Here is a 16,759-nt window from a genome sequence, read left to right on the forward strand (position 1 = left end):
GAACCAGCTGTGCCAGGGCTTGTGCTCTGCATGGCTCTGCCTCAGCGGGGGACAGGCCTCTGAACATCTCACTCAGGAGATCGGGAGCAGGCTCCACAAACCTTAGGACACCTTGGCAGCAATACTGAGAAATACGGTACCTCTTCCTTGGCACAGAAGGCTGTGAAACTAGGACAGGAGAAGGGAATGGCAGGGTCCTGGCTGTGTCCCAGCACTCCTGCTCTCTTTGCTGGCCATGGCCATGGTGTGAGTGAGAGTGCCCTGCCAAAGGAGACATTGCTCGGAAAATAGCTGCAGTCTTGCAGGATTAATAAGGCACTGATCTCAGCCGTCCGTTTGAAGAAGCTGGAGTTAAAATCAACGTGCTGACAACTGCAATTGTGCCACACGCTCCTCTATTTAACTGCTCTGCTTTCTGGACAGCTGGTGGCCTCCCTATCATGCACACACTCATTCTGCTGTCATTACACCTTTCCAACAGAGGAGAAAGCAAAAGCTCAGCCTGTCTGAATTAGGACAAACAGAGTAGGACTTGGTTGTACGTGGGAAGGTTTCAAATCCATTTTCTCGAGTGAAAGAGCCCAGCATGAAACAGGCAGGCAGCCAGGTCCAGGGACTCTGGGGAACAACCTCAGCCATTTGGGATCTCTGACTCACAGCCTAGCCTAGTCCAGGCCAAAATGCCTTTGAGGAAAGAAGTGAGGTCTCAGAGCATCACTTATCACCAAAAGTTAGTGCTCTGGCTGTTCAGGTTCTTAGTAGGGTTGAATAACTCCATGTTTTGCTCTTGTAAACAAAAGATAATCTCAAATAATGCTGGGAGTCCACAGAAAGCTTTTGTGCTTTGCTTAGATAAAGCTTTGCTTACACACAGTGCCTCTCGTGCTGGAGGGGAGCTTAAGGCTACAGACAGCTCCCAGATGAGGCTCCACTCTCCTCCCTGTCAGGAATTATCTACCAGTTTCTGATGAGAGTCTCTTGGAGAAGTCTGGAAGCAGCAATACCTGAGCTGGTTGTGGTTGACTCACTTTATTTTTTTTTTCCCAATATTTTTTTTCTGTCTGAGGGAAGCTTACTGCCAGTATCTTGGAACTGCAACGACGGTGGGTGGGAAAAATTCTCCACACTGGGTTGTCTATGGCCTGGTTAAGGAGTTGTTTGGTCTCATATATTTAGCTGTGGGCTATTACTTGCATAAGAGGTGAAAAAGTGAAGCTTGCCACTTTGCAATTTTGGTGGATAGGTTCCTATGACCACTGGATTTGCTCGTTTCCATAACGGAGATGGTTTCTGTAGAGTTCAGGAACTTCTGGTACACTCCTTCTTGTGCTCTCTCTGCTTCCTAGCATCAGTAGTCCAGTGGAGAAAAGGAGAGAAATGTCCTTGGAATGGCAAACACTGTTGTGTCTTCCTCCTGCAGGCACATCTCCTTCAAGAGGCACCTTCCTCGGCAGATGCATGTGTCCAGCATGGACTACGGCATGGACTCACCAGAGGCGGCTGAGCAGCCGACCAGCATCGGTCGCATCAAGCCTGAACTCTATAAACAAAAATCTGTTGACTCGGAGGACCCTAAGAAAGAGGCATCAAAAACCTGTGGGAAAATTAACTTCACTCTCAAGTACGACTATGAGACTGAGACGCTGACCGTCCGAATTCTCAGGGCTTTTGACTTGCCAGCCAAAGACTTCTGCGGCAGCTCAGATCCCTACGTGAAGATCTACCTCCTGCCTGACAGAAAGCGCAAGTTCCAGACACGAGTCCACAGGAAGACTCTGAATCCCACCTTCGATGAGTCCTTCCACTTCCCCGTGCCCCACGAGGAGCTGGTGAGCAGGAAGCTCCACCTGAGCGTCTTTGACTTCGACAGGTTCTCCAGACACGACATGATAGGAGAAGTCATATTGGAGAACTTGTTTGAGGCCTCAGACCTTTCACGGGAGACTTCCATCTGGAAGGACATTCAGTACGCAACAACAGTGAGTATCTGCTGTGGTGGGTCCTGCCTGCTCTGTGGTGCTGTGCTGGGGCACATGGTACCTGTTGGTGTAGAGGACAGGTATTGAGTATGTGCAGAGCTTGATGGGGGCAGGGCATGGGTTGCATTCCCTCTGAAAGCAAAGCCAAACATCACAGAAGGAAAAGTCTCAGCCACTTCCAGTGTTTCAGGCAGCTGGCAGGAGTCACCTTCTCCCATCGATCGCCGAGCACAGAAGCAGTGACATTAACCTCTACCTAATAGCTGCCTGCTCCTCCACTGTCCTCCCAGGAGGACTTGGCTGATTCTGAGGGCAAACAAATGTTTGAACTGCTTTAGTTGGATTCCAAGTCAGTTGTCATCTTTGTCACTTCGTGTTATTTCTGAAACTGGGTTATGAGATCTCCTCACCCCTGTGGCTGAGAGCACAGGCCCTGACAGATCTTTCCTAGTGGCTGCTATGACCCTCATGACTTAGAATTGTTTTGGTTGGAAGAGCTCTTTATGATCATTCAGTCCAAACATTCACCCAGCACTGCCAGATCACCACTTAACCATGTCCCACATGGAGGTTTTTAAACCCTTCCAGGGATGGTGACTCCATCACTTCTTTGGGCAGCCTGTTCCAGGGCTTGACAATCCTTTTGGGGAAGAAATCTTTGTTACATGGTAGGAATTAAACTCGGAAGGGTCTCACCAGAGTAAAAGCACACAGGCCACGAAGTGGCAGGAGAAGGTTATGGAGTTTTTAACCTGTGTGTGGTCTGTGTTTCACTGGGAGGGTTCTGCAAGAAATAGTGGATGTTTTCCTAGCCGACTAAGTAAAGTGATTTAATGGGAAAGAAAAACCAATGCACACATACACACAAAAAGATGGAGAGACACCAACAGAAGGGTTATTGAAGGAAAAGCCTCCAAAGATGGTGTGAGAGGAGCAGAACCACCGTGGTGGCAAAGACATTTTGTGCATCCACAGAAAGTCGAGGGCATCATTCTCTCTGTTCATTCTTTGGGAAATGGTACATCTCAGCCAGCTGTAACGTACCCAAGGACACTTCTGCTTAATCAAAAATGAGAAGGGTAAATACAGCTTTTCTAATAGCCACGGAAAGCTCTGGGTGACTATCAGCTCAATCGTGTGGGCACAAAGAGAGGATGCACTTAAGTGATAGGAGCTGTTCAGGTGGCTGGCACTCCCCTGCTTAATTAATGACTGTACAGCCTGTGAATCAGGGAAACATTTCTGGTTTCAGGTCTGCAGAGGTTATTGATTCAGAGCTTCCATTATTTCCTAAGAGGTACTGCTAGGAATTTTGGAAGTGTCCCAATGTCTGTAAGCTACAAGAAGATAATGTACCCGCAGGACACCGCGTACACTCCTGTGCTCCTACTTGCAAGGAACAATCTCTTGACAGTGGTTCATTAAGGCAAGCAGGAGATCAGAGTGGGAACTCTGAGTGGGTGAGAGTATGAAACTCTTCTCTACCAGCAAGTAGCACCTTCTAAGACAGCATTTATTGAGACACTTACAAGTTTGGTTATCTGTTGTGCTGTCCAGAAAACGTTTGGCTGCTGCTGTTTCTTTCATCCATGCTATGCTTGAGGACATTTACAATTTATTTGCAAGCAAAGTCCTGTCAAGAATCAAGACTTTTATATAAGGTTCATTAGTATTCTGAATGGCTAAGTGCAATAAATATCTAATCTTTGCCTTACCAGAGGACAAGGAGGAAATCATTTGGCAAAAATCTCATCCATCAACAAGATCTATTCTCCTAACACTTAGCAAAGCTTGAAGTGCCTAACGCATTTACTTCTCTTTCTAGTCCCATCATTCTACTACTAACAGCTACGATTCATTTTCATCAGATCATTAGATCACATTGAAACAAATCAAACACTCCCTTTCTAAAAATAAACAAGCTGTTTGCTCTCCAGATGTGGGATCTGTATGTACAAAATACGTTTGGTTTTTTTTTTTCCCTTTTAAACCCCTTTGTGGGAAGTGTTTGGAAACCTTTCTGCTGACTTCAGAGGAGAGTGCTTTCTAGTTCAAATGATACTTTTGGTTTGCTTATTTTCTTTTTCCTGAACTCCTGTGAGCAAGGCACTGATGGCCTGAGCTTTCAGGAGGTGTAGTAGATAAGGCTGCATGTACAAGAGGGGCTAAGAATGAGGTGTAAAAGTTGTTTTATGGAGCATTAAAGGAGTAAATTGTATTGACCTCTGTAATCCAGAAGCTACCAAATGTTTCTGAGTGCCATCTGCTGGTTAATTCACTGTTGATATACATACACACACCTGCCTCATGCCATGCTTGTTAGCTCTTTGAAGGCATCTCCAGAGGGGGTGGCTGTCCAAATGATAATAGGCATGTCAAAACCTACAAGCTCAGCTGCCACTGAATAGTTCAACCACTTCATGGTTCTCTTCTGTTTTAAAGCTCTGTAGCCCTGGTCTGTAACCACCTTGCAATTCATGCTCAGCTTCAGAGAAAATCTGAGAGCCATCTGCACTTTCTGCCAAAGTGTTTGGTACCAGCAAAGTCCCTCAGCCCCATTACTGACCCAGACAGTCAGCTGTGGGACTTGCACAGCCAGAGCACACAGCCCTGCTGCCTGTGCAGGTCTCACCTCCCTGTGACCTCACTCTGTTTGTGTTACATTCCTTCACTTGAGGAAACAGATGTTGGTGTCACACACTTGGCACCAGGAGACACACTCTGTACACTCAAACAAAACTTGATACTGATCTGATGTCCTTACTGGTGTCAGATCTCACTTGGCTCTGCCTAAGCGATGGAGCAGACAGAGGAGAACATGAGCTGTAACAGTGCAGCAGGGAGCTCCTACCCTGCTGTGGCAGTGATTTGAAGCTGCACCATTAGGACACACATTTTTCTTTTCCAGTTCCCTACATTCACTTTTAGCCAAAGAATGTTGGGATTCACTGGAAGCAGCACCACACAGCAAAGGGCTGAGAGTGACAGAGCAGAGCAGAGCCTGTTTGAGTGCAGGAAGCATGGTGGTGGAGGCTGGAGGCAGCCTGGCTGGTTCTTGCACGTTTCCAATATAATGTCTTCTCTGTTTTATTGAAGGAAAGCGTGGACCTGGGAGAGATCATGTTTTCCCTTTGTTATTTGCCAACTGCAGGTCGCCTCACCCTAACTGTCATTAAATGCAGGAACCTCAAAGCTATGGATATCACTGGATACTCAGGTAGGTGCTTGAGGGCTGAGAAGGGCCACATTGCATCCACGCTTCCTCCTCCAACCTCAAGGTAGCCTCAATGGATAGCAGGCATGTGTCTCTTGGTGCCAAGGCTGTAGCATCATGGGCACACCTGACAGAGCTTTGTCTGTGTTTTAGCTATAAATAAATAATTTAAAGTAGCTTTGTCTTTTAAACCTATTCCCAAGGGGATGAATCCAGGGAAGGTGACTATATCCATGAATATGCTGTGGAAGGAGTCTGCCAGCTCTTCCCCTTCCCACTGAAGGGTTTGCAGGGGCAAAGCTCTGATCTGTCTTTTGGGTTGGATACTTCAGATCTGATGCAGACACTAACTCCAGCAGTTTTATGTGAGCAGGGAGTTTTCCACCAGATAATCTTCCAGCCAGAATCAATCATTTTATCCCATGATTAGGAAAGCATCATGGGCCACCTGGGCAAAGCCCAGTTGAAGTGTATCCCTCAGTTCAGTGGCTGGTACTCAAACATCAGGATCAAAGCCACCTGAAGACCTTATGCATTCACAGCTCCAAAGAGTTGTCTTTCAAACTCAGCATGCACAAATTCTGGATTTCAAGATAAAAAGCAGCTTCTTTTCCAGAGATCAGCATCCGAGTATTTGGACTTCATTCCCGACTTACATAAAAGGCAGTAACAACACAGCAAAAGATCTTTGCAGAAAACATTTCTGCTCAGTTGGAGCTTGATGCCATATGAAATGTCTGAGAACTGAGGCTGCAGAGGAAGCCAGCCAAGCATTTCTGTAACCATACATTGCATGTTTACTGTCACTTGAAAATGTGTTGAAATCACCTGGGCAGCCCTTGCAGCAAGCAGAGGCTGCTTGCGGTTTGAGGGCATTGTGCCACGCTCAGCCAGGGAAGCAGGGCTGCCCTAGTGCCTTTTCTTTCTGCTGCTCTCTGATGTTGGGAAAACAGGTTTCAAAATTCCCCTGTTGCTGTAACTGCCACATGATGTTAGCAATTGGTAGTTTTGATGGCAGTGCAGTGCAGAATCCCTGTAAAACATCCCCCCTGCCTGTCTGGATTCTCAAAAATGCTGTGTTACATTTTGCTCTCAGACAAATTTTGAAAAAGTTAGGGGTTTGCTGTCTGTGGCAAGTTAGAATGCCTGAGCACCCAGTGCCCATTGTCATCTGCTGATATCATCATCTTCACTGGGCTCTTGGTTTGGAATGTGCCTGCTTATGCTTGCAAACCCTTACACCAGAAAACCTGGTGGAAAAAGCTGCTCTTGCCCTCTAAAGAGTCTGAGGTGCTGGTCTTCCATGTCAGCACTCACAGCAGTATGAGAAATGGTGGATTGCACTGGTACACAGACATCCCTCTTTCTAAAAGTATCTTTGAGGAGTGCCTTTGGCTCATGGTACCTTGCAGTCCACCCTTCAGTGATGCTGTTTCTGCGTGGTGATGGTACCAAAATGAGCCTCCATATATAGAAGGCCTTTTCCTATCTCTTCCTCTCCAGACCCATATGTCAAAGTGTCTTTGCTCTGTGATGGGCGAAGACTGAAAAAGAAGAAAACCACCATCAAGAAAAACACACTTAATCCCACTTACAATGAAGCAATAATCTTTGACATTCCCCCAGAAAACATGGATCAAGTCAGTCTGCTGATCTCCGTCATGGATTACGATCGGTAGGTGGGAGGCTCTGGAGAGCTGGAGGGGAAAACAACTTTTGGGTGCTGGTTGGGTGCTCAGCAGCCATCTTCCTCAGTATCAGGGCTTGGACTGCACAGCTCTCTTGAATCAATCTGTCCCTAGTGCTTTACTGTTAAAGTGGTATTTGTGGTTATGGAAAATTACCTAGGACAGTAGGTATGGTAAAAAAAATCCTTTTATAGAATGGTCTGGGTTGGAATGGACCTCCAAATACCCCTCTGCAGTCAGCAGGGGCATCCTCAACTAGATTAGGTTGCCCAGAGCTTTATGCCAATATTTTGCTTTATGACATTTTCCTGAGTGTCCCTATTCACTGTTTGCTTGTCCTGAAAGCCATCATCCCATTTTAGACAGCCAATGGCCTCACTCTGAGCAATTGGTGTCTGAATACCCATTGCTGAACGTGTACCTGATCTTTCTGGGCCCAGCTACATCACACATCCCTCCAACTTCTGTCCCTGGACTGATCCACAGTTCCAATCATTTTGAAGCTGTTATGATTATTTCTGGTGATGGTGGTGCCCTGTGCCCTGTGCCCTGTGCTGGCTACACAGAGAAGACCAGGCTGTTGTGGAGATACGACAGCACACCTTCGCCAGACCTGTGTCTGGTGGTGTGGGGATTGGTAATCTTGGTCATCTTTTTGGAGGACTCTAAGGAGGGGGTTTACAGTTGGTAAAATTGGGTTTGGAAAGGTTGTTAATTTTTTTTTTAATTTTAATCTGTATTCCTTGTCTGTTCTGTTGTGTGCAAGCAATAGTTAATCGTGCTTTGAAGCAGGCTCTTTTTACATATAAAAAAGGGGGGAGATGTGGGGATTGAAGGAGATGGATTAATCACTTTTGAGCCCGAAACACAGCTTTCTGATAAAGAAACAGACATGCTCATTAAAACAAGGGAGGTGGTAGGGCAGAGAGCAGATAAGAGGAAGGACATCAAGTGTTGACCTGTGTGGTACAAATGTTTGAACTGCTTGACCAATGACCATTTAGATCAGATTTGTGTGGCTAAAGTGGAAAAGTACTGCTAGAAACAGGCCTGCTTTCAACTGCTGCTAAGAGCATATAAGCTGTGTGTGTCCTCACAACACATGGATCATTTCTGAGCTACCTACAGGTGTCAAGTGGGCTACATCTCGGGGGGCCGTGCCTTTAATATGCCACATAGTGGCACTGATGGCGTGGGGTCAGAACTCATGGGTAAACAGTGCAGAGGCAGTCTGAGCCAGAGGTGATCCTGTTGATTTTCTGTTATTCTTCAGAGTAGGTCACAATGAGATCATTGGGGTCTGCCGTGTGGGGGTCAATGCTGAAGGCCTGGGCAGAGACCACTGGAACGAGATGCTGGCGTACCCACGCAAGCCCATCGCGCACTGGCATCCATTAGTGGAAGTAAAGAAGTCTCTCAAAGAGGTGTGTGGAGCTATTCTTTCTTTTCTTTCTTTTCTTTTTTTTTTTTTTAATGCATGAGCTGTGCATGAGTGATCTGGTTGAAGGCTTTCAGAGAGCTTCTACCAGCACCAGGGATTTTCTGACAAGAGCCGAGGGAATTTTTCTCAGCAGAAATGAACTCTAGAAGAGAAGCATCTCTGTTTGTCTCAAAATAGCTCCTGCAGCTTGCAAGCAAGAATGAAAAAGACTTTATTTACAGATGTGACTGTTACCAGATTGTGTTCCCCCCCTTTTTTTTATGTATATTTTTTTTTAATAGAGATTGAGAGCAGTAAGGAAAGAGAATGCTCAACTGATTGCAGAACAAATTGTCCAGGGATATTGACTATTTCAAGTTTCAAAATTTTTTTTTCAGTCTTAAAGATTTTCCTGTTGACTCATCTCCAGGGCTTTGAGGGAGAATAAATAGACCAAATGTAATTGCTCATAGTATCTCCAGAGAAAGAGGATTGCTTGATACAGCCCCAGATAGAACAGGGCTGAAATGCCTGGGTAGCATTTTGACCATCTCTAACATTTTCTTCTTCCTCACACTCCTATAGAGCTTTTTGATTTTTGCCCAATTTAGGTCATAAATTCTGGAAGCTTGAGATGTGGAAAATGGCACAAAATGCTATTGACACTTCAGGTTTGAAAAGAAAGCCAGCATTTGTGGCCAGTGATAGTACAATTAAGGCAATAAAACCTCCTGCTCTATCTGGAGCTAAGAAGGCATTTTCCCTCAAAGCCACAAAGTAAAAATCTTTTCAAACCAGAGAATCTTATTTTCCTCTTGAAGCTCAGACACTGAGTTTTGCTGAAAGGCAGATATGAAGCTTGGTGATCCTCCACTGTAGTCTGAATTATTATGCAGCCAACCCTGTGTTCCTCTGAAATGTGCTCTTTCCTCTAACCAGGATGCAGCCCCTGCTCACTGCTCCTGTCCCAGCTCACATTCATCAGGCTGGGTTCTGAAGCTCAGCTGTGCCCCTCACTGGTATGAGGCATTTTGTGATTCCACATTGCATCAGTGTAGGTCAGGACACCTGTGTGGAACTGGTGTAAATCAAACCAGAATTAAACCACTGTGCCACTGTAATGGTGGGGAGCAGCAGCAGGTTTTCACCAGCGTGGCCATGCTAAACCCTGGCGCAGTCCACATGAGCCATCACTGGTTGGGCAGGCAGCATATGCCACCTCCCACTGCCACAGAGAGCTGGGCACCAGTGACCACTGAGTTTCAGCCCAAACACTTCGTGATCTGCCACTTGATCATCAGCTCCATGTCTGTGTCATCTGCAGCACCTCACAGCACGATGCCTGCTGCCAGCTCTGACCCAGGGGCAGGAGCTCCTTCTCCAGTCTAACTTTACGAGAGTGTTTTTCAGATGCAGGTGGGAGTTTGAAAGAAAGGCTCATGTAAAGTTTTTGATAATCAATAGAGGGGGGAAAAAAAAGATGTAATTATTATGACAAAACTCCGAGAAATAAAGGCAGGCATGGGAGATGACTCACATTCTAAAATGCACTTTGAAAAGTGCTCCTGAGCCCCCCAAGACTTTGGAAAAAAACCTCAGTGAATCATTTCACCCCCCCCCAGTGCACAGGTCAGGAGCTCTGCTTGAAAGGGAAGAAAAAAACAAAGCCTCTGATCATCTGCTCTGGTATTTCTGGTGCACAGAGCCAGCAAGCAAATGGTCCCTGTGTTTATTTGCCCTTTTAAGTTTCAACTCTGCTGTCTGCAAATCCCTAGTGCAGCTTAAAAACAACAAGCAGAGAAGGCACAGGCTCCTGGAGAGAAGCTGATGGGAAATGGTCTTTGTTGGTTACAAATAATCACATCATTTTTTCCATAGGTGTTTGTGCACTTTTAAAAAGCAATTTGGTCTTTGTATCCTGTGTCATCAATGCCAGGTCCCCATGCACACGATGGCTGCCCAGGCTGGGGTGGTATCACTGGGTGGTGGTGCCAAGGGCAGAGCCACCTGCTAGCCCTTTGGTTCAGGCCCATGGGCTGCCAGCTCCCTGGGGAATCTGCCCTTGACCACAGGTGCTGAGTGAGAGGCTGCTGACCCTCCATCCTTTTTTCACCCTTGTATCTTCGTGTGGTGAGCTCTGGCTGTGCTACCATCCTGAGCAGTCATCTTTCTTGTCTTCACGTTCAAGAGCATTTGCAGCTGGGCACCAGTAAATGGAGCATTTCCTTTCTAGTTGATCCTCATGCTCTGCTCTGTTTGCTCTGGTGATCAGTAGCAGCCTCTGCAGCACTTCAGTGTCTTTCCTGATTGAGTGCTTGATCTTCAACTGGAAGCAAGAGACTTGGGGTTGATTTGTCTCTCTGAATGTGTAAATGGATGACTGGAGCTGTTAGCCCAGGAGCACAGAGCTTCTCCTGCCTGCTGCCTTCTCCCCATGCTGCCTGCATGCTGCCCCCTCCTCTCCCTGCACAGCTCAGCACCACAGATGGGTGAAGACCAGGGTGTGGGAACCTGCAGTTTCTTCATGACACACACAAGCTGCCTGGCCTGGTGTGCTGTGAAAAAAATGGGCAAAAAAAAGGGGCTTATGCCATATTTTTACAGCTCAGAATCTCAGCCAGTGTTGCTCTTTCATCTCTTTCACTGCTGGAGTCTTTAGGGAACTTGCTTCTGTTGCATTTCATGTCTCTGGTTGCTCCCTATTTATCAACAAACTGTAATGGTTGTGCTTCTTTAATGAGTGTCATCATTAAAGCAGACCATGTGTGAGTGAATCATTAATTACAGGCTTCTAAGTAGTGACCTCCTCACACAGCCATTCAAAAGGAGAGTTTGTGAGCAGGAGATGAGAATCCCATTTTTCTGACAGTGACCTCTTACCTTTGGCACAATCCTTGTTCCCAGTTTTAGCCCCAAGGTCCTGCTGGCACTGCCTGCTGTGGCCTCAGCTTCCCAGGTGTGCCTCAGCCTCCCAGGTGTGCCTCAGCCTCCCAGGTGTGCCTCAGCCCCCCAGGTGTGGCTCAGCCTCTCAGGTGTGCCTCAGCCTCCCAGGTGTGCCTCAGCACCCCAGGCGTGCCTCAGCCTCCCAGGTGTGCCTCAGCCTCCCAGGTGTGCCTCAGCCCCCCAGGTGTGCCTCAGCCTCTCAGGTGTGCCTCAGCCTCCCAGGTGTGCCTCAGCCCCCCAGGTGTGCCTCAGCCTCTCAGGTGTGCCTCAGCCTCTCAGGCGTGCCTCAGCCCCCCAGGCGTGCCTCAGTCCCCCAGGCGTGCCTCAGCCTCTCAGGTGTGCCTCAGCCTCCCAGGTGTGCCTCAGCCCCCCAGGTGTGCCTCAGCCTCTCAGGTGTGCCTCAGTCCCCCAGGCGTGCCTCAGCCCCCCAGGCGTGCCTCAGCCTCTCAGGTGTGCCTCAGCCTCTCAGGTGTGCCTCAGTCTCCCAGGTGTGCCTCAGCCTCCCAGGTCTGCGTCACCCTCCCAGGTCTGCGTCACCCTCCCAGGTGTGCCTCAGCCTCTCAGGTGTGCCTCAGCCTCCCAGGTGTGCCTCAGCCTCCCAGGTCTGCGTCACCATCCCAGGTGTGCCTCAGCCTCCCAGGTGTGCCTCAGCCTTCCAGGTGTGTGTCACCCTCTCAGGTGTGCCTCAGCCTCCCAGGTGTGCCCCAGTCTCCCAGGTGTGCCTCAGCCTCCCAGGTGTGCCTCAACCTCTCAGGTGTGTCTCAGCCTCTCAGGTGTGCCTCATCCTCTCAGGTGTGCCTCAGTCTCCCAGGTGTGCCTCAGCCTTCCAGGTGTGTGTCACCCTCTCAGGTGTGCCTCAGCCATCCCACCCATCACCGTTTCTTCTGCATTTCTTGCCACATCCATCAGGCAGGTTAAGTGATGTGTCTGTAACAAGAAATTTAAAATTAGAGTGTGTCTTTCCAGACTTTTGAAGGGGACTTCTGAAAACTGGAAATATCTCTGTTATCTGTGAAAGACAAACCCTGTCCTATATTGCAGAGCAGCACCATCAGTGCAGTGCAGTGCAAAAGAGGTCTTTGATGTTGCCAAAGTCCCTCTGACATTCAGCATGAGAGTATTTATTTGTTTAAACTATTTCTCCAGATAAAACCCAATAACTTAGCTGAGAGCTAATTCATGTCCATAATGAAGAACAGCCATTTATCTTTAAAGATATGCAAAACCAGCCTCTTCCAGACTTTGGGGCATGTCTGACTTTCACTGAACTCTTTCCAGTTTCTGACTGTTAATTACACGATGATGGTTCACCTTTTCTAATTAACTGAAGGAGAAGTATCTCCAAGTTCCTCATGGCACACTGGTCACTTGAACCTAGTCCTGGAAGAATTTTCATCACATTTTTGGAGTAGCAAATGTAACTGCAGGCAGGACAAGGCAAGCAGCCTGTTGAGGACTCTGCCAAATGTTGTCAGTGTAACTGCAGGCAGGACAGGGCAAGCAGCCTGGTGAGGACTCTGCCAAAAGCCCATTTCTGTTGTAATTTCTGCTTATCTGCTCTTTTCTTGGCAATTCTCATGGGGAGTTGCATCCACATTATCAGTTCCTCAGCGATTTTAGCAAATACATTTGTCATGAGAAACAGAAAAAACTGTTTTCTTACCTTAAAGTAGCCTGTTTGGAAGAACAACCTTCCAGCTTCTTCCTTCACTAATTTCTGCTCAGCCCTGGTGAAATATGGTGAGTTACTCTACACTGACTGGTATCTTTGGGGAAGGAAACTTGGCCATCAATACACATCCTTGTGAAGCAAATAATGAAACCCAGGGTGAAGTTTGATTTGCCAAACAAGTTTTCACACACAGAAGTGAAGTTCATACATGCTGGAGTATTAATATCAGTCAGCAAAGAGCTTCTGCTTATGTAAGAGAGAAGGGAATTGATCCAGGGGGGATGAAGTGGTGGAAGTACCATGCCTCCCATTGTCTCTGGGAGATGTCTATCATTTGTCATTTCAGTTTAATAAAAGAAGATGGTGAGCTGGGCAAGTACTCAAAATGAGGAATAATGGGTTTGAGTTACAATAATGGCCCTCAAGGCAGATGAATGATTCATGATCCCATAAGTATGGCAAAAAAAATTATTTGGTACATTCACTGCCTCTCTGATCTGATTTTCTCTTTGAGAGAGTGGAAAATGTGGCAGTGTGGACACAGCTTCTGTGTGGTCAGGTTACCAGACTGGAGAGACTTAAGTAGTTGTGCAATTAGGCAGAAGGAGTCAGCAGCAAACCCGGAAAGAACAGAAAGCTAAACTTGGTGTTCACAGCATGCACACATCTTGTTTATTCTTCCCTTTTTGTTTTTTTTTTCGTGTGTATGTCTGTGTGTGAGCAGCTCTGTGAACTGTGAACTGATTTACAAAGCAACTAAGTGAATAGTTCAGTAATCCTCCCCCCGTGGTTAAACGCCGGCGTTCAATAAGCCGAATCAGGGCAGAGCTGGGGAGAGTCCCTCGGAGCCGCAGCCGGCACCACGCTGAGGGGTGTGAAGGGATTCAAACAGCCTCTCCCATCTGTTCAGACTCCCTCTTCTCCTTCTCCCACCAGTGGCACGGCCGGGCAGCGAGCTTCGACAGCCAGGGCTCCAGTCCCTCCCCCAAACCACCACCCACGCCGTGATCCGGAGCGCAGCCAGCGGATGGGGACTGAACCAAGTTATTTTTGCACACTTGGCCCAGAGTCTCAGTCGTTTGTTGCTGAGTGGCAGCAGCAGCAGCCAGACTTTTCCAGTCTAGTTGTTCTGCGTAAGTAAAGGCAGAAACCTGTTTTGTGGTCAAATTTGTCTTTGTCTAATACGTCTCCCAAGGTGATGTTTGGTTTGTGTTTTTGGTTTTTTTTTTGGTTTTTTTTTTTTTTTTTTTTTTGGTGGCTTTTATTGTATGGAACTTTTCCAGAGGAATAAGGTGGACTGAGACAAGGGCTGGATGTTTGGTCTGTAAAATAATGTGTAAAATAGTTTTTAGTGTGTGTGTGAAGGCTGGAAAAGTGTCAAGATGCTCGGAAGGTCTACGGACAGCGCGGGTGGCACAAGGGACATGGGGACTGGCCCTGCTGCCTGCACCAGTGTGGAAGAGCTGCAGCAAAAGATGCTTCTCCTGGCCTTCAACAGCTCTGTTCTTGTGCTCAGCCCAGGGCCAGCAGTGTGTTCACAGGTTTCTGTCCGTGTAGAAGTGTTCATGAGCTGTTAGAAGTTTGTGCAGTGTGTATCCCAAATTCCTTTGGTCACATATAAAAAAATGCTGTCAGTTGCCTCAAGGGGGGAAAACCTGGGGTGTTTTTTTTTTCCCTGTATTTGAGGTGTCCCTAGAGCTCCTTGCATGAACAGTTTCTGAAGTCCCCTTTGTAGCTGCTGCTCATTCATTCTCCCTGTGCATCACAGCCTTGTCTGAGTGGAGAGAATTCTGTTGCCACAAGAGGGATGTGAACATAAAGGGGAAAGATGTTACAGAAATAGGCGACATCCTTGCATGGACACTAGATCTTTATTCCTTACATCATCCTAGTAGCAAAGGATGAACAGAAGGGTAAAGAGAAATAGAGAAGCACAAACAATACTAAAAAAAAAACCTTCCAGACTTTTTTCGTTGAACTATCAGCACTTCCTTAATAGAAGTAATTTCTAAGGTCCAAACCCTAGAGGAAGAACAAGTTTGGAAGGAAATAAAGCTTTGCTGGCTCCTTGGCTGCAGAGGCCAAAAATGGAGTAATGGCACCGCAAGTATGAGCTAAATCAGCTGATCCTTATCAGACAGCTGTGGATTTTGGATGCTTTCTCATGGTGGATTTCCTCTGAGTTAATAAGAACATTAGTGCTGTTTGTTCCACTGTAATTAAATTAAGTAAATGCAAATATTTTGGTTTCCTGTTAAAATAGAATTTGCTAGCAAGGGAGCCATTCCTCCTCACAATGGGTTAGTAGAACAGCAACAGTCTCCAGTTCAGCTTCAGTTTCCATCTCCCTAAATGTCACAGCATCAGCCTTCACTGAACATCATGACTGGCAGAAGAGGGCATTTGTTGACATCGTTTTTCTGGGTAAGATGAATCCTTTCTTCAGTGAAGGACAAGCACATAATTCCTCATCACACCTCGTGTCTTAATTTTATGTGCCACGTGCTATAGAGGCAGAAACTCAATAAAAAAAAATCCTTTTATTTGTAAGTCTTGCTTTGTCTGGTGAAGTACCTCCTGTTGTGAAAGCAGTGATTGTGTGTGTTGTGATTTTGCAGTAATCACAGAGGAGGCTCTAAAATGTGATGATGACAGCCCCTAGCGTGGTGTGAGGGCAGGCTGTGTGAGCTGGAGCAGACACTCTTAGGCCATAAACCCTTCAGTTCCTGGCTGTCCTGGAACACTCAGCACACAGCCCTTGGGGAATTGCTGAGCACCAGTCACAGAGGAAAAAGAAATGTGTTTGAAATGCTTACAGCTGATTGAAACAAAAAGGTGGTAAAGCTGCATCAGCTCTCCAGCAACATGCACTGTAGACATCTACAGAGGGACATGGCTGAGGAAAACCCTTGTCAGGACAGCCCATCCTTTCTGGGAATGTTCCAGGTCTTGTGTGGGAAAAGATTTCTAACCATTCAAAATAATTGACTTATAGAAGTGGATGGGTCAAATACTGACTGCAAGTTCCTGCAACCTTGACCTGAGCTGAATGGAGTTTCCTGAGTTAGCACCAGGAGCTGGAAGTGCCTCCAGCAGGTTTGCAGAACAAAGCAACTGTGACGAAAGGAAGAGAAGCCAGGGCAGTCCCTGCTGGATGCGGGATGGCACTTGGCAATCATTAATTGCACTAACCCACTCAAATCCTTTTCTTCTTTAATCCTGGCTTCTTGGGTTTTGGTGTTCTTTGTATAATCTCTGTCTTTCCCCCATTCTTCTTGTTAGCTAGGATTTAGTCAAAACATACGTGGGGTTTGACAAAAAGTTGCTATTTTTAATCCTCGCTTCACACCGATAATCAATTTCCACTCACTGCTGACTGTCACTTGCATTACTGGAAAACTGGATCTCACGCTAGTGAATAACACCCACGCCTGGATGGCTCAGACCCCCTACACTTATATTTTAAATGCTGAGATTTTGCCACATCTCTCAGGGAGGGGATAATGGAACCATTGTGTGTTTGTCACCGCTTCAGCGCAGCCACTCAAGGGCATTGGTCACACTAATGGAACCAAGATACACTGTACAAGTGCAAAGATTTCGCTTTCATCTGGAGAGGGATTAGAACTCTGAAAAGGAGCTGAGCCTGGCGTAAGTGCCACCCCAGGATTAGTTAAGTTGCTTGCTTTCTCCTCACTTGCCACACCGTGCTTAACTACAGCAGTAACTCACAGGGAAGTTTACATTAACAAGCAAAATCCAGAGGTCCACCACAAGGCCATATCCTGTGGGAGAATTTGCCATTATGCTCCTTTGAGCCTCCCTGCAAAGGGGAATTTGCCT

General features: G+C 46.8%; 1 protein-coding gene across 1 annotated transcript in view; it reads left to right on the forward strand.

Annotated features, from left to right (window-relative positions):
* SYT6 (synaptotagmin 6) overlaps positions 1-13,924 on the forward strand; it is a 32,780-nt gene extending 18,856 nt beyond the window's left edge. The window contains exons 3-7 of the mRNA XM_054395834.1: positions 1,421-1,979; positions 5,076-5,196; positions 6,697-6,868; positions 8,155-8,305; positions 13,853-13,924. Coding sequence (XP_054251809.1) covers positions 1,421-1,979; positions 5,076-5,196; positions 6,697-6,868; positions 8,155-8,305; positions 13,853-13,924 — 1,075 coding nt within the window. The remainder of the gene's footprint in view (positions 1-1,420; positions 1,980-5,075; positions 5,197-6,696; positions 6,869-8,154; positions 8,306-13,852) is intronic.
* The last annotated feature ends 2,835 nt before the right edge of the window (positions 13,925-16,759 follow it).

Source organism: Indicator indicator, chromosome 35 (genome assembly GCF_027791375.1).
Source record: "Indicator indicator isolate 239-I01 chromosome 35, UM_Iind_1.1, whole genome shotgun sequence".
Taxonomy (NCBI): domain Eukaryota; kingdom Metazoa; phylum Chordata; class Aves; order Piciformes; family Indicatoridae; genus Indicator; species Indicator indicator.